Source organism: Lissotriton vulgaris, chromosome 7, assembly GCF_964263255.1.
Source record: "Lissotriton vulgaris chromosome 7, aLisVul1.2, whole genome shotgun sequence".
Classification (NCBI taxonomy): domain Eukaryota; kingdom Metazoa; phylum Chordata; class Amphibia; order Caudata; family Salamandridae; genus Lissotriton; species Lissotriton vulgaris.
The window spans coordinates 1,765,184,759-1,765,205,557 of NC_141695.1; the positions used below are offsets into that span (position 1 = coordinate 1,765,184,759).

The window sequence follows — 20,799 nt, forward strand, 5'->3', positions numbered from 1 at the left end:
CACCACCCCCCTTTTCTGAATCGTTTTTGGCCACTATAGGTGTGGCAGGGTATACTCAGACATGAGTCCCTTTCTCACTGCACCATCAGGATTCAAGCAAGCGGGGCCGAAGAAGGCTGAAATGCCAGAAACCGGTCCCCGGTAGCTTGTCTCCTTTCTGGTGAAGAATTGGCTTGGTAGTTTAGTCTGCCCTGTTCCCATGATGCACTGGGCCAGGGACAGACTGATTTGCATATAGCCAGGTTCTGAGCTGGGATGGTGCAGTGAGATAAATAACGGTGATGGATCAAGCCCTCATCTTTGGACTGGGTAAGAGTGGTCTGCTTAATTCAGACACTCTGTTCATCACCACCCCCTTTTCTGAATCGTTTTTGGCCACTATAGGTGTGGCAGGGTATACTCAGACATGAGTCCCTTTCTCACTGCACCATCAGGATTCAAGCAAGCCGGGCCGAAGAAGGCTGAAATGCCAGAAACCGGTCCCCGGTAGCTTGTGTCCTTTCTGGTGAAGAATTGGCTTGGTAGTTTAGTCTGCCCTGTTCCCATGATGCACTGGGCCAGGGACAGACTGATTTGCATATAGCCAGGTTCTGAGCTGGGATGGTGCAGCGAGATAAATAACGGTGATGGATCAAGCCCAGATCTTTGGACTGGGTAAGAGTGGTCTGCTTAATTCAGACACTCTGTTCATCACCACCCCCTTTTCTGATCTGTATTTGACAAGGCAGGTGAATCCCGGGGATTTAGGCGTACCCTGCACCGCCGGGTCTTAAGGCTGCGGTTCTCCAACTGGCGCCCAACATGGGGCGACTTCAACGGTAGGGGTTGAGCCCGCGGGTCATGAGGAGCCCCTCAAGAAAATTCCGGAGGAAGCGCACCACGTGATCGACCCCTGTATGTCGGAATCTGGACCAAAGGTCTTTGACAGCGTAGCTACTCCTCTCCGACGGCTGCCGACGACTGCTGCCCTGACTGTCGCCCTGCCTTGGACCCTTCTGATGATGTTTGGTAAAGCGAGACAATAGAAGGACCTTCGCTGATGTAGAACGATTCTTAGTTAAGTATTTGGTGGGTCGCTCCCACAGACCTTTGTTTTGTTTGGTTCTTGGGTTTATTCAGGTATTGCAATAGCTGAAGCCAAGGGGTAAGTACGATTGTACTGTTTCACTGATCTATACCCCTTGTTGTTTGTTTTCAGTCTAGAGAAGTGACGATGCCTGGACTGAGTAAGTTTAAGAGAATTTGTTGTCTAGGTTGGACGAGGGATTCCCAGTTAGAGGAATCATGTCCGATCCCTCCAGTTGGAACTCCCACTTATGAGCTCTATTCGAAACACGGTATTGGTCCCATTACCTTTAACGAGACATGGGTACGATATATGAAAAATAGTGGAGTTTTAAGATGGCCCCAGAATGGTAGCTTTGACCCCGCTATATTAGATAACTTGGAAACAATTTTGTTTAAAAGAAAAGCCCGGCCGGCAATGTTTGACTCTTTTCGCCTTTGGCGCAAAGAAGCCAAACAGAAAGAAATCAAACAAGCAAAAAAGGATAAGAAAGCACAAGACATGTCAATTTTACAGGCTGCCCAACAGTTTAAAGATAATGAAGTGGACGGTGCGAAGGAGGTACTAGAGAGACAACATCGTATCACGATGTATGGCGATAGATAGATGCTATCTGATGCTGCCTACTTCCTCTTCAGATAAAAATAAGGAGTTAGAAGAAGATGCCCTAATGTCTTGTCTGTTGAATTCCCCTCCGCCTTATGTTCAAAATGCTAATGCACCTCCGTTACCACCTCCTGTTGCTGTGTTTTCTCTACCTGTAAATCGAATTGTGTGGATTCATTTGTAATTTACTTAAGGGGTCGAGTGACAAACAGAACCGGGAACTTGAGTTGCTTTGGTCTTAAAACATTGTCTATAACGTTTGCCTATAGTTCATGCTCTTGTGTGATTGCATTTTTGCATTGTATTGTATCGTATATAAACATGTGCGCCACGGAGTTAAGTGGCAGTCTCTTTTGAACCTCGTTGTACTGACGACTTCTAAGATCACTGTACTAGCTGCAGCTAATAAATACCATCTTCTACGCCAGACGAAGAGTCTGTGTCTCTGTATTTGACAAGGCAGGTGAATCCCGGGGATTTAGGCGTACCCTGCGCCGCCGGGCCTTAAGGCTGCGGTTTTCCACTGCTCTTTCACAGCCTGGGTGGTCTTTCTGTGCTCCCTTACTCCCTGCATTTATCGACCTGCCCCATTGTCTGGTGGTTTTGACTGGGTTCTGTAAGAGTCTGTCATCGGTTTTCCTATGTCTGCTGTGCCATCTTTCTATCTGCGGATGGCAGGCGTTGGGCAAAAGCGCAGGCGCCGAGTGTGCATTAAACCAGGGTGCACTGAGGCTGTATCCTCCTCCGGAACACATCCAGAGAAGTTCCGGGTGTGTGCGCAACCTAGTCATGATAAGATTGTTAATGATTCGACAGACAGGCAGTGCCCTCACTTGGATCCGGGAGGCAGCGCCTTGCCTCTTGCTGTATTCTGGCCCCACTGAGACCACACAGCTCGGGTGCCAGCTTTGTCTTTCATTGCTTAGTAGCATGCTGCAGCAAGAGTGTCACATTTGGGGGCATATTAGCAAGGCGGGCAAAATGAAATTATCGCCGCTTTTGCGGCCTTTTTGGGCCGATAAGCGGCAATATTTTCATCGCCCTAATAGCAAGCTGTCGCTAACATCAGTTAGCGACAGCTTTGAGGCAATAGCAAGCGGTTTGGGGCCCGCTTTGCATGTCAGCGATATTTATCGCTAATGACATGCAAAGGGGCCGTACCCAACATGTTAGCGACTGAAAGCAGTCGCTAACATCGCTTTCGCCTGTTATCAACGCAGGGGTAGCGATAAAAAAAATTCGCGCTAAGCGCGAATATCGCTGAAAACTAATGCCTGCTCAGACCACTTCTTAACCTGTATATCCAATGGGAGGTGGATATTCAGGTTAAGACCCTATTGGCGTTAATGCCTGAATATCGCTGGATTTCCAGCGATATTCACGCATTAAGCCGCTATCGTCGAATATTTTATCGCATTTGAGATAAACGTTGCTAATAGCACGTTATCTCAGCGATAAAATACGGCGATGCGCGGTGATAAAAAAAAATTTGCAAAGCTCATTTAGCGATAAATATCGCTAGTTGTTGATAATATGCCCCATGGTCCTTGCGTGACCTCAGAGAAGGTTGTCCTCACTGGCAGGCACAATGTATTTCCAGGTCCTGCACTGAAACCCCACCCCCCATCAGCTGCTCCTCAGGGACTGTAGACATCTCTGCAGCCTGAGCTAAAGGACCCGGCTGGATGAAAGCATCACCTTACCAGCCTACAAGTGTAGGGCCAGGTGGGGCACTGTCTGGCAACACTTGTGTCTGGTCCCCTAAACTGTGACTCGACAGAGACAAACCAGCAGCACATGCCTTATCCTCAGCTCTGCTCCAGGACGATGGGCAGTAGCTCTGAGCAGTAGGGTACTGTCAGCCTCCACCTGCCACTGAGCACCACAGCGCTTCGGTCTGACAAAAGCACCTTCATTCGGGGTGGACTCCTTATGTCTACTACCGGTGTCACTACAAGTCTACTCTGGGGTGGGACGGCAACACGGCAAGGAAACGGCTACTGTAGCCGAGGTCCCTGCACCCTGAGATATTCTGCTACCCAGCACCCCTTAGTGCTTCACAAGTTGCTGATAGTTCCATTATTTTTGGGCATCAGTTGTAACATCCAAATGGTATCTACAATGAAATTATTCAGTAAGGGATAACCTACACACTCAGCTCACATTGCTAATGTTTTTCAGAGCTGTATGATTTCTTTAAAACAGTATTGTCTTTGTTTGATGCCCGACTGCATGCATTTGAAGCTGAGATAGTCCATAACCCACTGACTGCTGCCAGCTGTCCCCCACTTTAGGTATTAGGGCCCTCACACACCCGGCTGGGTGTCATGCTTCATGATAGGGCATGCTCCTCGTCAGACTGGTGTATTTTTGTTTTAGGTTGGTTCTATCACAAGGTATCTCAATGTTATGGGTGTTTGTGTGTTTGGTTTACATTGAATACTAATAAGGAAACCAACCACTGTGTGGATAGTCATTTTTTAATGTTTGATCCTGAAGAATTGCCGCTTGATCATTCTGATATCCCATGCAAGAAACATGTTGACCTGTGCACTGTAGCCACCGCTAAACATTACCCCAGGGGCGAGCCACCCTACATTTTAATTGGGACCAGTGGACTCGCTGCTTAAAATACATTTTGAGTCCCACTGTGTCTCTTTTTAGAATCCACTTCACAGCTCCCTCATACCTTCTACACACATCTACACCACAAGGCCCCATACTCACACCGCACCTCACGGCTTTAGGAATAAAAGATCGCCAACAAGGAGCCCCTCATAAGGTGCCTGCCAGGCACTGCAGCGCCGGCCTGACAAGCAGCATGCCCTATGATAAAGCATGACACCCAGCCGGGTGTGTGAAAGCGCTAATTCCTATAGTGGGAGACACCCCGTGGTGGAAAAAGAAATAAACGCTCAGCTCAGTGCATTTCTCTACAAAATCAAGCTACTGGATCCCAAGCAGTATGGCTTTAAAGTAGGGCACAGTACGGAGACTGCCTAGATAAAGTCAACAGAAGAAATTAGGAAAGCCCTGGACCAAGGAGGTGAGGCGCCCTCATTATGCTGGACTTATCTGTGGCCTTCGACACGGTCCATCATGACCGTTTGATGGAGCGTCTATCTGAGAATTGGAGTCAAAGGAACGGAGTACAGGTTGCTAAAAGAGTTTCTAACGGACAGGAAACAAACGGTGTCCTAGGAAAATTCTACTCGATCCCGTTTTCGCTGCCATGAGGAGTTCTACAAGGATCGTACCTTTGCCCGACCCTTTTTAATGAGTGTGTGGCTCCCTTGGCCCCTTTTATCAGATCATATGGTTTTAGTCTCACGTCATATGCAGATGACACACAAATTGTAGTGTCACTATTACCAGGGCAAGAAGTAGGCATGAGCAAGAAATTCCAAGACTGCATGGTAGCAGTCAAATCTTGGATGTCGCAGAATTGCTAAAATTAAAGTCAGGGAATACGAGGTCCTCATGTTCGGAAACAAGGCTAATTTCTGACCCCGGACTGGTGGCCAGTATATCTGGGCGTCCTCCCTAAACCCACGAAGAAGGCAAAAAATCTAGATATAATGGTGGATAACAGACTAAGCTTTCATGACCAGATAAATGTCAAAATCTCGGCAACCTTTCATTCCTTTAAACTGCTAAAAAAGGTCAAACCTTTCCTGCCAGAAGAAGGTTTACGAAGAGTCGTCTCATCCATTATCTTATCCACGCTGGACTACTGCAATGGGCTCTATTTAAACATCCTAAAGCGACATCTAAACAGATTGCAGATCCTGCAAAATGCAGTAGCAAGGGTGGAGACAGGTACCCCCAAATTCGTATTGGTAGCCAAAGAAATTAAAAGACTACACTGGCTGCCCATTAGGAAAAGGGTGCAATTCAAGCCACTTCGTATTGTCTTTAAGGCTCTACATGGTCAGGGTCCTGATTTTTTGACTCTCCAGTTTTAATGGTACACTCCCAAACAAACCCTAAGTTCAATAGGAGCCAAACTTGTGAGCGTACCACCCACGAAGAAAGCCTCGTTGGGGGGAGAAGTTTCATTACAGGTGTGGCCAAAGCATGGAATGCCCTCCCCTGAAGTTTGAGAAACTTCACTAACCTCCTTGCTTTCAGGAAACAACTCAAAACCTGGCCTTTTAACTTGAAATTCCCTCCAGCTAAATTTTTCCGTGCCACCCTGTTCTCAGTATAGTTGAGCTAATAGCACCAGGACACCTCCGGGTAACCGTGCGCTCTATAAATATAATTAATATAACATAACATTCTATCCACCTAATGCATGGGTCTCCAAACCTGTCCTGGAGTCCAGATCCATGCCAGATTTTGTGCATATCTCCATTTTGGGGACCCCTGACCTAATGTGTCTTGGGTGTCTTGAGGGAGTGGGCTGTCCATTAAGACTTCTGTACAAGGTGAAGGATGTACGTAGTATGATCTTATCCACCTAATGGTGCTTGAGTGTCTGGAGGGAGTGAACTGTCATGAAGGCTTCTGTAGGAGGTGAAGAGTGTGCGTAATAGGATCTTATCCAACTAATGATGCTTAGGTGTCTGGAGGGAGTGGACTGTCCATGAAGACTTCTGCACAAAGAGAAGGGTGTGCGAAGTATTATCTTATCCACCTAATGGTGCTTGAGTGACTGGAGAGAGTGTACTGTCCCTGAAGACTTCTGTACAAGGAGAAGAGTGTGCATCCTATGATCTTATCCACCTAATGGTGCTTGAGTGTCTGGAGGGAGTGGGATGTCCATAAAGACTTCTGTACAAGGAGAAGAGTGTGTGTAGAATGATCTTGCCCGCTTAATAGTGCTATATTGTCTGGAGGGAGTGGACTGTCTATGAAGACTTCTGTACAAGATGAAGAATGCACGTAGTATGATCTTATCAACCTAATGGCGATTGGGTGTCTGGAGGGAGTGGGCTGTCCATGAAGACTTCTGTAGGAGGTGAAGAGTGTTCGTAGTTTGATCTTATCCACCTAATAGTGCTATATTGTCTGGAGGGAGTGGACTGTCTATGAAGACATCTGCAGGAGGTGAAGAGTGTGCGTGGTATGATCTTATCCACCTAATAGTGCTATATTGTCTGGAGGGAGTGGACTGTCTATGAAGACATCTGCAGGAGGTGAAGAGTGTGCGTGGTATGATCTTATACAACTGATGGTGCTTGGGTGTCTGGAGGGAGGGGACTGTTCCTGCAGACTTCGGCAGGAGCAGGTGAAGAGTGTGCGTAGTATTGTCTTATCCACCTAATGATGCTTAAGTATCTGGAGGGAGTGGGCTATCCAAAGGGCCGGACTGGGGACCAAAATTGGCTCTGGAAAAGTGCTCAGCCAACCCCCTGGGGGGCTGGGGGTCAAAGCTGAGCAGATTTCCAGGGCCGGCTTCGGCCAATTTTGTTACAGGGGCATATATTGCAGCTATGCTGCAAAAAAGGCCCTGGAACAAAAACGGCTCCCAGGGGCCCAAAACCGGCCCCCACCCTGGAGGCGTACTAGGGAAATGCCTGGTGCCCGCTATGGCCAGTCTGCCTCTGGCTGTCCATGAATACTTATGTACAAGCAGGAAGGTGTGCATAGCATGGGCTTGGGTGTGAGATGGAGAGGCCTCTCAAAGAAGAACTGTGTAGAGAATGAAGGCTGTGTGTAGTAGACTCTTGGTCACGTAATAGTGCTAGGGTCTCTCGAAGGAGAGTGGGCTCTCGGTTAAAGGTTCTGTACAAGGCAAGGAAAGTGTGTGGTAGTGACTTGGGTGTCCAAAGGTATTTATTTTACACAGGAGGCCTAACTGGCTCCCACTGCAGTTCCCCAGGAGACGAAACAGAAGACTTTTCTTAATTGATCCCATGTTGGGTTTTTCTGAGACTGCCTACCACTCCCACAAGACAAGAGGTTGGGGTACTCCTTCCCTGTTATGTACTATTTACTCTAACAAATTCAGGGAAACTGGAAATGTACTTGTGCCTGTAATGGCAGCTGCAACATTTCCCTCAGTGTTGCAGCTACACATTCAGATTGCTCGGTAGTGTAGGATCTGCGTAGAAGGTGGACAGGAAAAAATGTCTCTAGGCCATTAGAACACTATAGTTTTTTTATTGCTATACCGCAGAAAAGTCGCAAACCAACTCTATACCGTACCACCAATACTGCTCTTGCTGAGTCTTTGCAGAAATCTAGTGTGGGGCACGGTATCGAAGGCTGCAGAGAGGTCCAGTAAAACCAGAACCTCATTACCTCCTCTGTCCAATGTAGGCTTAATTGTCTCCGCAACTTCCAGCAAAGCAGTCTCAGTGCTTAAATTAGCTCCGAAACCTGACTTGCTAGAGTGCAACAAGCCATTAGTCTCCACATAATTATTTAGGACTACATTAGCAAATGTTTCCACAACCTTGGAAAAAAAGGCAAAAGTGAGATGGGCCTATAATTACTGGCGGCCTTGGGGTCTGCCGTAGGTTTCTATAATAGCGGGAGAATTTTGGCGTGTTTCGACGTTTGGGGCATCAACCCTTCCAGCAGAGCAGTGTTCAAAATAGGTTTCACTATAGGGTTGATCACTTCCGCTATAGAGGACAAGACTTTAGCTGGACAGGAATCAGAGGGGGCGCCGGATTTCAGTGATTTCATAAGCACCAGGGATTGCTCCGAGGTGATCACAGGGAATTCCGTAAGAAACGTACTGGGGCGGGGACAAACACCTAGCTCAAGTCCCCTGACATCCTCCAGATTCAATGACTGCACAGGAGTCCTGGATAACTTTAATTTTCTCATAAACAAAGCAGGCCATACGATCAGTCCATTCGCTTGTAGGAACAAATGGTTGGCTATCGTAGGGGAGGAGAATCTTTTTACTATATTGAACAGGATTTTACTTTTATTAGCTACCAAATCAATTTTTGTGGACAAAAAAAGTTTCTTTTCCTCACGTACTTTCTTGTAATGATTTTTCAAAGCAAGTTTATAAGTCAGTTTATCAGAGAAGCTGGAATTTTTCCTCCACTCTCTTTCAAGATGTTTACTGTCCCTTTTACTATCCCTTAAGGCTTCAGAGAAAGAAGGGGCTGAAACACAGATGGTTTTATCGAACCTCACTGAAGGGGGCTAGTTCCAAGGCCTGTCGGGGTAACCAGCCTTCTAAGGCCTGCACATCAAGTTCCAGGGTACCACTTAAGGGAATCGGATGATACCGCATAGCACACTGAATGGCCTCAGGTGTCTTCAGATGGAATGGCCTGAAACTGTGACTGGCCCTGGCTGTGTCCGTAAGTTGGGGCCTTGCATACTCTCGAGGAATTTTAACCTCGATCAGATGGTGGTCTGACCAAGTTAGGGCTAGTGGGACATCCGTGTAAATCTGGTTTGAAGAAAAGACTTGATCCAGTATGTGCCTTTTGTCATGGGTGGGAAACCCTACATACGGAGTCAGGTTGAAAATATCACAGGATTCATACAGTATCCTGGAATCCGGGTCCAATAACTTGTCCATGTGAAGATTGAAATCACCAAGGACCATACAATGGCTGTATTTAGCTGCAATGGGAGAGATAATATGGATGACGGATTCCAAAAAGTTCTTTGCCGGTCCGGGAGGACAGTAGATTACTACTCCTGCCATAGATTGCTGTGCCGAGAATGTCAGGAGAAAACCCAGACTCTCAGCCCCCTCTATTTCTGTATTTACTAAGGGAATACAGGAAAAGGAGTTCTTTTATACTATGGCTAACCCGCCGCCTCTCCCCATGGGGCGGTCCTTCCTCAAAATCATATAGCCCTGGGGGATCGCATTAGAAATAGTAGGATTGGACGCATCCATTAGCCAGGTTTCCGTGAGAAACAAAAAAATCGGGGGAGGAGTCGGCTAAAAAATCATACATTTCAAATTATGTTTTTTTAAGCAGCGAACATTCAGTAAAGAGGCCCTCAGGAAGTTACATGAAGCGTCTGCTCTAATGTTAGGGGCAGTTGTGTCCATTTTAACTTTGCGCTCTCTGAGAGAAGGACAGACTGTCCAGTTACAGCCTTTGCACCTCAGGGAAAGATTGTTCCCCAACATATCTAAGTGAGGTCTGCAAGCAGAGCACTGCTCAAAGTCTAGAAGACAGTCCCTGCCATATGTGATTACCTTGGACGGCTCCAAAACTGAACCGGCAGCATCCCCGGCCCAGCCCCCTCCAGGACGCTGACGGGCGCAGATGGGCTCACCTTAGGCGCACCCGCTACGCACTCGCACAGCGTTCCGTTTTGAAGGGGCCAGCGTTGAACCACTAGACCGCACCATCGTGAGTGAAATGGTGGAATGCAGTCGAAAAACGTAAAAGATATCAGGGTTCGATTCCCCTTCCCTCAGCCAAAAGTCCCAAATAAAAATTCCAAAATTAGAGCGTTATGGTTTTACTCCCAGTCTTTTATTATCCAAATGTTGCAAAAAAGGGATCATTTGGGTAGAAATCAATTGTGATTATTAAAACGATCCCTCAACCATGGTATTACATTTTAAATTCTGACTTTGTGTTTCTCCAGACCAATCTCTATTAAACTATGCTGCCTACTAGAATGTTTATTATGTATCTTTCACACCTTAGAGTCCTTTGTAACATTTCCTATATAGTGTTTACACATGTATGACTGATTGTCTCTGTGTAATATGTGTGATGTAAAGTGCTCTGACACCCTAAACTGGTATTAGTGGTGCTGTACATTTTCTGATACTTTATTATTTTGCCATTTTTACACATGCTAACAGTCTCTGCAAAGATTTTTCCTTATTAGAATCAGTGGAACATACAACTGAACAGGGCGAAATGTGACCAGTCAACCTTTGAGAGGGCCCTCCACTTCACAGCAGCACAAGTCACATTTTTTAGTAAATTTTGATCCATTTCAGCTATAATCAATTTGTTAAAATCGCTAGATTATGCAGCAGATTATGTATTATGTGGCAAATATGGCAGAGCCATAATTATGTGGAAAAAATTTACGAACTACAATATTTTGCTATGTATGCTTGAACTGCTCTTGTGGAAAAAGGGACGAGAAGTGCTGATGACGGAGAAGCCATGGCTGAGAGACAAATGGCTTGCAATTCCACTTTTAAGGATATTTGGGAGATTCTGTGATTGGAAACATATTCATCTTTGCGACTGTATTTTAATGTCAATAACTCATATTGTTGTGTAGGAATCTATGACCCTAGTGTAAGTCTCACGATTCATGCCCATATATAGGTATAAATTACCCGATCATTATATAGGCATAGAAATCATTACCATATTTAGACTAAGCCTATGCAGGCCAAATACGGCATGGCTACTTCCACTAAGTTCCGAGAATCAACAACGATTTCTTAGAGAAACCCGCCTTCAGCAGCTAGGGACTTCCCCTCGCCTGAATACTAATTTATCTAGGAAATCATGGAGTTTTCAAAGAACTGAGTCTTTGAGTGACGTTATTATGTCCAATCATACGTCAAACTTGGCACCTTCAAGGTATAAATATGCCTACATTTGCCCTGAAAAAAACACACGGTGGTTTGAAGCAGACCGACTAACTACTTGCCTGACGCCCTGCAGCAGCAAGTGCCGAAGGAAGCAGACCCTCCAGCTGACGCACTGAGAGACGCTGTCTTTTCTCCTGCCAAGAAACCCAGCTCCAGTGTTTCCAGGCTACCCTTGCGGGATGCTGGGAAATCGAGTCCTGAGAGAGAGATACATTCTAAAACCAAGGTACGGAGCTGATTAGACCCTTAAGAGAATTCTTGGAATAGATTCTTGGCAAAGAATACTAAACTTAAGCTACACCTCACTTACTTCTTCCCTTGTACTAGACTTAGGTTAGGTACACCGGGGTAGGCGCATTTTAGATGCACCAGTTGAGTACTTTTAGTCATTGTTTTATCATTGTATGTATTTTATGTATTTTATGTATTTTATGGCTTAGAAACCATATCATGCTTTTACAGTACTACTTTATAATACTTATCGTACTATATGCCTTGTACTTTATAACCAGTATTACAACTGTAGCAGTACATTTCTTATGATTGAGAAACAAGACTGTTCAATAAATACTTTTTATGGAAAACGACCGTCTCTCTATTTCTCAGCACCACTGGTGAAACTAAGCATGCACGATTGACCGAGTAAAATAGCTATCTATTGTTTCCGCAACTCTAGAGATACGTTTCTTATTCTTGGGAAACAAAGTTGACATGTTTATGCAGTTGTCAGTAACTAATCCCTTCTTGTGAATTCGAGAAAGTTTCTAGTGACCTCTGAGCTAGCTGGCACTCACAATTAAGTTTAATATATTCGGTAGAGACCTAGTCGACCCCAGTCCTACGTCTAAACTACAGGATATATTATTCCAATGCGCAGAGCCTATTGGGAATATAGGAACTACACTACAATATTAAACCTTAAATAAACATGTGTATCCATCGGTTACATTAAATAACGTAATAAGCTGGAACCGGTTAGTGAAATGGGAAATAAATATTAAAAATTAGGATATTTTGCTGTTTCTGCTATACCTCTGACTGCGCCCACTAACCCAATCCACAGGTTATTCCCGCCCTCTAATTCTCCGTCCACAGTTCCCCTACTTTTTTACTCCCACTTCAACCACTGCTGCAGCCTGTGCTTGGCTATATGTCTGTTATATGTACATACATCTTTATGGTAAGAATGTGTGTTACTCTTTGCAGTTTGGGAGTAGGCTCTTGGTTACAGGCTGTACATAGGTATTAATAGACTCATTATAATGCACTCACTGAAGCCTGTGCTCGGTTTCCTTTCTCCTCATTCCCATAGTTTACTGCAGGTTCATAGATGACTCTTCGGCTGCCACCAGAGGTCGCACCTGAAATAAGAGAACACATTATATCGCACCTGCTTTTTCACTGCTTTAAACTTTGAAATGGGACTTTGAATAGACTCTTACCTTTTGCTTTCTTTGCGCGTCTCTCATAGAAGAGAACCACACCAAGGACAGCGACAACAGAACCGAGAAGCATCCCTGAAGCCACCGCCAAGGTGACCCGCCAACAAGAACAGGAGACATCTGAAGCAGGAGGAGCCCCTGAAGAAGAGAGACAACCTGTGAGTGTCAGGCTCGTCCAGCTCTTGTCAGATGCGGTTAAACATAGAAAAAAGAGGAATAGAAAAAGGAGTAGAGACGAAAAGGTCTAAGCGATTCTTTAAACACACAAGTATTTTGGATTAAAGGTTCTGAGCTGGTTATCGTCACTTCTCAACAGCAGTATATAATTTGTCAAATTGTGACTGTTGAAATGGTTTTAGGATTTGCATTATTAGGGAAAATGTTTCTGAATAATGAATTTAATAATGAGTCCAATCTGGTAATAATAACCTCAGATGAACACACTTGAAATTAGTTTAATATAAAGTATAGCAGTGTGTTTATTAATGTACTTTGTTGCCACATTTTGATGAAATGTCTATTTTATTTAATATGGATGATGTTTTCTCTTCACTCCTGTTACTTGTCCCCTCCAACCCTTTCTATATATGCATATTTGCCTATGCAGCTTTGCAGATGAAGACTAAATTATGTCATTGTAAATTTCCTAAATATGCATGAATTATGAATAGGGTTGTGCCAGACTCTTAACTACTCAATTCTAAGTTCAGTAGAACATTGTTAGAAATGGGGTAGCCAATTCTACGGGGGTAGCATGGTGCAGAGCGGGCAGGCCAAACTCCTGGGGACATGTGTGAAGTATCCACGCAGTACACACAGGCGACACGCAAGGCACACTCCAAAAAGAGACCACACCAGATTAGATGAAAAATAATACCTTTTGTATTGGGTCAAATATGCAATAGTAAACACAATAGTCACAATGCTGCCCCATCTGGCACCAGGGCAATATATAGAATGGAGATTATGTACAGGACAGGGCCAATCGGGCCGCTGCCAGAACCATTACGCAAAGATAGAGAATAAAGGAAAAAGGGAAGTCCATCCGTGTCAAGGCTGTAATAAAGAAACAAAGCATTGTTATTTGGCACAAAACACTAGGCAGGAAACACAGTGTGCATTAAAATGGCATAGAAACTTCAGCCCTGCCCACCTGGGAACATAGGCGTTCAGCATCAACATCAGGGATCCTCCTAGGCATCCACCTGTGGCCTTAAGAGCTTTAGGCACAGATGCACCAACGCGCACACTAGGGGAAACAACAACACATTTGCCGCACATACATTAGCATAAATCCTGCATAATCTTATGCAGTAGGTATCAGGAGCATGAATGCATTAGGAATCAAATCAGGAGCAGGGGACTGAGTCCTAACATAAGTCCCACCCTGCGTTGGGCAAAATCCTGGGAGCTCAGGGGCATCAACCTTAGGAAAAACCCATTAGGCACATTAGTGTAAGTCACATTAGTAGGGGGCATAAAACATTAACAGCCATCAGTCATTGAGGGAAAGCGGTAGCCATTATAAGTGCCATCAGCCTTGCAGGTTAGCCTTTGGCGCCACAGTGTCTGGGGAAAATGGAGTCCCTCTTCTGGACTCTGCAATTAAGAGTGCCCCACAATGTTGAAGCTGCCCTCCGTCAACCAAGCAGGCAGGGGCGAATCCTACACGTCGGGATTCCCTCGTAGCGCTTTAGAATCCCGGCGCTGCAGACGTCTGCTCCTCTTCTTCTGGGCACAGTTGTAGCAACTTGGCAGCAAGCAGAGCACAGTCAATGCAAATGAGGCACTCCGGCAGCACCACAATGCAGCACAAATGCAGGGGAATTGAAATATAACGCTTTGACAGCACAGCGCTGCAGGCCTCAGCTCCTCTTCCCCATGCACCCTGAATATAGCGCTTATGATGTGCTCAATCCCACCAGGGCTTCAGGGACGACAGGTAGCGCTCCTCACTAGCAATGCGAAAATAGCGCTCACGAGGCGCTAGGTAGCTGCCACAGATTAAGGGTTCCACCTAAGGACATAGGGCCCACGCTCCTCTCTTCTCACTGGCCATCTACATATAGCGCTTGGGCAGTACAGCGCTAGAGTGCAGGCAGGGGGAGGGTACAGGTAGTCCACATGGACGGCTCACTAGGCGCTAGGTCCCTCCAGCAGACTCAGGGACAACAGGTTGCGCTCCTCACCTCCTTCTGGGCGCAGTCAAAGGTGCTCCTTGGCAGTCAGATAAAGTGCTCTCCTTTTCCAGGCGCAAGGGAGCAGTCAGGGCCCAGGTGTAGCGCTCACGAGGCGCTAGGGCAGGAGAGCGGCAGGCAGTGCAAGGCCAGGTCAGCAGTCAGTGGGTACTCATCAGTTCAGGACAGCAGCTCCTCGGAACCGTCATCCCCTGTAGCGTGGCACTCCTCCTGGTACAGCAGCCTGAACTCCAGCAGCGGGCTCTCCCTGGCCCTGTGGACAGTGGAGGGGTACAGATGGGCTCAGGGGCCAGCACACAGGCCCATGCGGCGGCACCTCATGACAGAGTGTCCCCTCTCAATCCAGGGCACCTTCAGTCTGAGCACATGGCATCTCTACTGCTCTACAAATACCAGAAAGGCTGGAAGCTTCTAGAAGGTCCCTGGCAGTTCCAGCCTCAACTGTCACTGTGGGGAATATAGAGCATCTTGTCACTTCAAACACTAGACCGCTAACCCACCTCAGTCAGGCAGCACAAGCAGACAGAAACGGCGTCCATTTTATAAGTGACATTTTACAAAGGTGCATTTCTACTATGGGGGTTAAACAGTGCACACGCCATTGCATTACATTACACTTGACATCTCACTCCACACATGGCCTTCACATTTCTTCACCATGGGGGAGAAATCCTAAAATAGGGGGGTGAAAAGCGGAACATTTTGGGAAAAGGGCCAAGTCCGACAAACATACTTATTCTAAGCTGTATTATATGTGGTTAATATTTGTGATTGTTTTTCAATTATTCCACACCATGATTAGCTGGTAAAACAATGCAGTCTTGAATCTCAATCACTGCAGACTAGTATAGGAGGCTGGCTTAGTTTTGGTGCTCACTTACGGAAGTGTAGCACCCGGCACTAATCCTTACATCCCTTATGGTGATTTAAGTGGTCTTAGACAACCTTAGAAAGCTCTTTAAGTGGTAGCTTTGGAGAATAGCCTCCAGGCTTAGTCCAGAAGGAGTGCAAGGCAGCTTGTTTTATCAGAAAGTAATCTTACTTTTATGGATTAAATTAAAAAGAACCACACAATGTATTTATGAAAATAGATATTTCTTATAAGAAACTCACTGACACATACAAACATCTCCAACCCGGTGAATTACACAATGCACACAATACTTTGCAAATAAAACAGGTAAGTAGCACAAATACACAGTGGTCGCAAGGGGGAGACCAATCCATATACTAAAATAGTGGAATGAGAACCACGACTCAAGTCAAGACTATACCCAGAAGATGTAGAAGTGCTGGGGACCCAAGGAACAACCTAAGGTAAGTAACCAGAACCCCACGGAGGCTGTGTGCAGTGTGGGAACATGACCGCATGCTCAATTCAAGTAAATGGGTAAGTCGCTGTTACAATTTTAAAGAAGGACCCTTCCCAGTGGTCCATGAAGAATCCCAATGGAAGACAAAACGTTGAGGAGCCACCCAACCCATGGATACCCTAGGAACCAGGACACCTACATCAGGGAAGCCGGGTGCATAGATGCGAAGTGGCGTCGAAACCGCTGTCAAACTCAATGGAGGATTTCAGGAAGATGCCGCTGGAAAGTGTCAGGTGGAAACCATAGGTGGGTTCACGATAAGCAGTACCTGCAAGCAGAGGGAGAGAGTTCTTGCCACTCAGAAGTGACCAGGAGGCATGGATGACAAATGCCCACAGATATCGGGTGGGGCAGGAGAGTTGACTGTGTCCTTGGAGCTGCGGCTGTGTGGACCAGGCAATGCTATGGAACACCAGGAGCTGTTCACAAGCTGACTCACATCAGATGTCGAGAGTTGAGGGGTCGGTGTCCGTCTGGAACACCAACAAGCCTTGGCAACTGCAAAAAATTTGACAAGCGAAAAAAGGTGCAGTGTTGGGATCAGCAAGGTCCAAGAGACTCACAACAAGCAGGGGAGTCAGAGATGGCCCGAGCAATCATGGGATCCCACTGGAATCAAAGGAGACCCTCAAGAGGACCACCAGGATGGAGTCACCGGAGTCACAAGAAGACCTCGAGCAGTTTGACAAAGACACAGGTCCACAGTGCAAGAGATGTGGTGAGGAGGAATATCTTGGTCACAGGAGATTATTGAGGTTGAGGCTACTTGGAGCCCAAAGATCTTTGAGGAAGAGAGCCAATAAGCATTTGCAATGACAAGTTAACATGATGCAAATTGGTTCAGTTCCTGCAGTTCTAACAACGGATACTGGCCTCAAACTCAGTGAGAAGACAGTGCAGGCCTTAACGGAGTTGAAGAGCCACCACCTGTGTTGCTGAGCCTTTCTGAGTCAGTGGGAGCCCAGGATCAGCAGACTGGTCAGATTAGTTTTGGTGCCTGCAGATGCAGGGAAGTGACTCCTTCACTTCAAGAAAGATTCCTTCAGGTGTCTTGGATGGCCACAAGCCTTGGGAGGATCCTATTTGAAGCACAGGCACAGACTTTGCAGCAGACGATGTCCAGAGTGCCCGGACGGTCGAAGCAGAAGTGCTGTCAGATCAGGTTTGGGACGGTTTGGGATGGTTTGGGACGATTAAGGGATCCCACCCAGAGGAGGGGCTGGACAGTGGGCAGGGTACACCCATGTCCTTTCTCCAGTTTCACGCCAGAGTGGGAGTCAACGGCTCTCAGAACTGGTTTGAACTGGAGTATGCAAGGAGGGCACCAAGTGTGCTCTTCAAGCAGTCTGAGTGGGGATGGTATGCATCCCCACCCTGCCCCAACACACTAAATCACATCTGCGAGGTGGTCACACCTCCATGTGACAGGATATCTATTGTTAAGCCTTCCCCTGCTCATGCTTGTCTCAGCAGCAGAAGGGCAGAAACATGTCTCTGGTCGCTGTCTGGTCTGGAAGGCTGGTACCGGGATCACTGCGGGCCTTACAGAGGAGCTTTACAGTGCCTGAAATCATAAATCCCACATCGTTCACGGTGTGGGAGATATGATTCCAACATGTTTGATACCAAACATGACAGGGTTCATTACTGCCAGTTTAGAGATGGTCATTGCGTAATGACGCATGGCCCCTCTACATATCATAATGGCTGATGCACTTACAACCCGGGAAAATGGACTACGAAATTTATAGGGTTGTCCCGCTCATGCAGAGGCACCCTCACACTTAGAACTGAGCGCCCTGCCTACAGGATTAAAAGGACTGCTTTATGGGTGACTTATAGGTTTTAAGTGGGGTTCCTAGATATAGGAAAATCTATATCTACCGTAAGTGGTGCTAGCACCAGCTCACACAGGCTGCATTGGCAGGCCTCAGTAGCACAGGTTGAAGAGGTAACAAGGTCACAAATCCTTAATAACCAATTTTAATGAGCTACCAATCTGATTGAATTTCAGCCCTCAGCAGGGGGACACCCCTTACCCCCTTGTTTAAATAGAGAATAGAGAAGGTTGTGCTAGGGCTTGAAGATTTTAATCTTTTCTTCTTTGGAATAATTCCAATAAAATCACATGAGTTGGTGCAGAACGTGTTTATTAGCACATCAGAGTGAACAGCCAACACGTGTTTCACCCCTAAGCGGCAAGCAGGCCTGGGGCTTCCTCAGGGCGATATTGTTATACTTATATAATTCCAACTTGTAGGGCCTGTAGTCACAGTTTGATTGGTCTCTCATGGGTGGCATAATACATGCTTCACCCCATGTGGGACCCCTGGGGTAACTATGCCTGAATACCTCGGTACCATGTACTAGGGACTTATAAGGATACACCAATGACCAATCTGGGATATACCTAAGTACTCACCATAACTCATTTAGGGGAGAAAGCACAGAGGCGTGGGTCCTGATTAGCAGGGTCAAAGTCAGACTAGTCAGAAACAGCATAACACCAGGCGAAAAGTGGGGGTAACCATAAAAGCAGAGTCTACTTTCCTACAGGCATGGATACCTTATGCGGACTCAAAAGGTATGAGGGCCTAAGAATGAAATACCCCAAATAGCCAATAAAGGGTTTGGACGGTGGGTAGTGGGGGGGGGCAAAGTCAGCCCCCCCCCCCCCCCCCCCACCTAAAAAACTTACTTTTTTAGGTGAGCCAGAAGACGTTCCTGTCTAGTAGGGGCTATGTCTATTTATTGGGAGGCCTTTCCCTTCTGCCGGAGATGCTGTTGGTTTCCTTTGTGATTATATCAATTATAATGAGATGACTTTCTTTTTCTAACAGGGACTCTGTCCTCTCCACTTATAATTTAGCTGTTCATTTGGGACTTAGAATAATTGGATTTCTGACTATGTATTGTGCATTTGAGACTTCACAGCATATTTTGCATTTCTCTGTACCCTTTGATTTTGAGATTTTGTAGTAAAACCCTTTAACTATTCCTGATCTAGAACTCAGTTACTGAATGTACCCAGTTATTTATTTATACTTGGCTAGATTAATATTAGGTGTGATAATGAGGATGAGGTTCTTTATTGATAGATTGAGGATTGAAGTGGAATCACTAAAGGTAAAATTTGGGATGATCTGAATTTCTGAGTGCCTAAATTTTGGGGTGTTGGGTGCTGCTCCTCATACTAACAGGTACATCTCAGTGCTTATCAAGTGACTAAAGGAGACATGAAATTCATGCTTCACCGATGACAATCACATATAACATGCAACACACAACCCTTGTTACACAAGTAATTCACTCCAAACTTCACTCTGACCTACCTCTCTCCGGAATAAAGACGATCATCGGAGTGGAGGTCCGGATGTTATTTCCACCAGCTTCAGGCGCTACAAAGCAATCACAAATTCATTCTATAAATCCTTTGAGCACTTAATTGTGAAGTGCATCACCAGGCCCTCTGATTTCTTATCCTTGGAAACAATTTCCCTGCTCCACAAAAAACATTCCTTCTTTCCATCAGTCATTTTTGGCCCAACTAAAGGTTCTAGTCTATATCCAACCTAACAGTTCTGATTAACATCTGCAACAGTTGTGTCAATGACATACTGAAAACCTTCCTCAAGAAGTAATCATAGATAAGGAGTCTTTAAGGTTCAGGTGTATGGTTTGTCAAACAAGGGAGTCACAATGGGTCCCATCACCAATCATCTACTGTGGCAGCACCAGATTCGGCAAGAATGTGTCATTATCTGCTCACCTGGGAAATGATATGATAATGATATAAAGGCTTTTGTAGCGCGCTCTATTACTAAGAACAGTATCCTGGCGCGGGAAGGTGAGAGCAGAGCGTAGGGTACGTGGAAGGACAGAAGAAAGGTGGTTTACAGAGTGATGTTAAACAGCTGGGTTTTCAGTCCTTTCTTAAAAGCCATGATGGTGGGCGCTGTTTTAATGTGGAGGGGGAGAGCATTCCAGGCTTTTGCGGCTCTGACTGCGATGGATTGGCCGCCTAATCTACAGTACTTAAATTTAGGCACAGACAGTTGGCACTGATTGGCAGATCGGAGGAATCGGTTAGGAACATAGAGAGTGAACCTTTTCCTCAAGTAGACAGGGCCAATTTGATGAACAGCGCGGTAGGAGAGGACAAGAGTTTTAAACATGATCCTATGAGCAACTGGGAGCCAGTGGAGGCTGCGAAGTAGGAGGCGAACACTGGAACTCTTGGGAATGTTGAACAGGAGTCTTACCGCTGCATTTTGTATGACCTGAACACGGTGGATCAAATAGGCCGGTAGCCCGCAAAGCAGGCCATTCGCGTAATCTAAACGGGAGAGTATTAGAGCGCGTGTAACTGTCTCTTTAGCCTCTCTGGGGAGGAGGGGAAAAAATTTACGTAGGGTTTTCAGAGTAGAGAAACAGACCCGCGTACGTTTTTATGTGATCCTCAAATTTGATGTCATTTCCAAACCAGACTCCCAGGTTTTTAGCTGGGCCGCCAATAGATTTTGGACAGGGCAAATCAGTGGGCCAAAGAAGGTCGCTAAAATTATCAGGGAAGGAGCCATACAACAGAACCTCGGACTTGCCTTCG

The 20,799-nt window shown here is 46.0% G+C and overlaps 1 protein-coding gene and 1 long non-coding RNA gene across 3 annotated transcripts in view; one reads left to right on the forward strand and one right to left on the reverse strand.

Annotated features, from left to right (window-relative positions):
* Window positions 1-20,799, reverse strand: part of LOC147706618 (cell adhesion molecule CEACAM4-like) — a 107,512-nt gene that overhangs the window by 41,603 nt on the left and 45,110 nt on the right. For both annotated transcript variants that reach the window (XM_086933110.1, XM_086933109.1), the window contains 3 exons: window positions 19,526-19,591; window positions 12,623-12,760; window positions 12,453-12,541 (listed from right to left, as the gene is read on the reverse strand). In XM_086933110.1, coding sequence (XP_086789236.1) covers window positions 12,453-12,541; window positions 12,623-12,760; window positions 19,526-19,591 — 293 coding nt within the window. The remainder of the gene's footprint in view (window positions 1-12,452; window positions 12,542-12,622; window positions 12,761-19,525; window positions 19,592-20,799) is intronic.
* LOC147706619 (uncharacterized) overlaps window positions 1-20,799 on the forward strand; it is a 187,018-nt gene that overhangs the window by 40,195 nt on the left and 126,024 nt on the right. The window contains exon 2 of the long non-coding RNA XR_015297680.1: window positions 12,652-12,780. This is a non-coding gene — a long non-coding RNA (uncharacterized LOC147706619). The remainder of the gene's footprint in view (window positions 1-12,651; window positions 12,781-20,799) is intronic.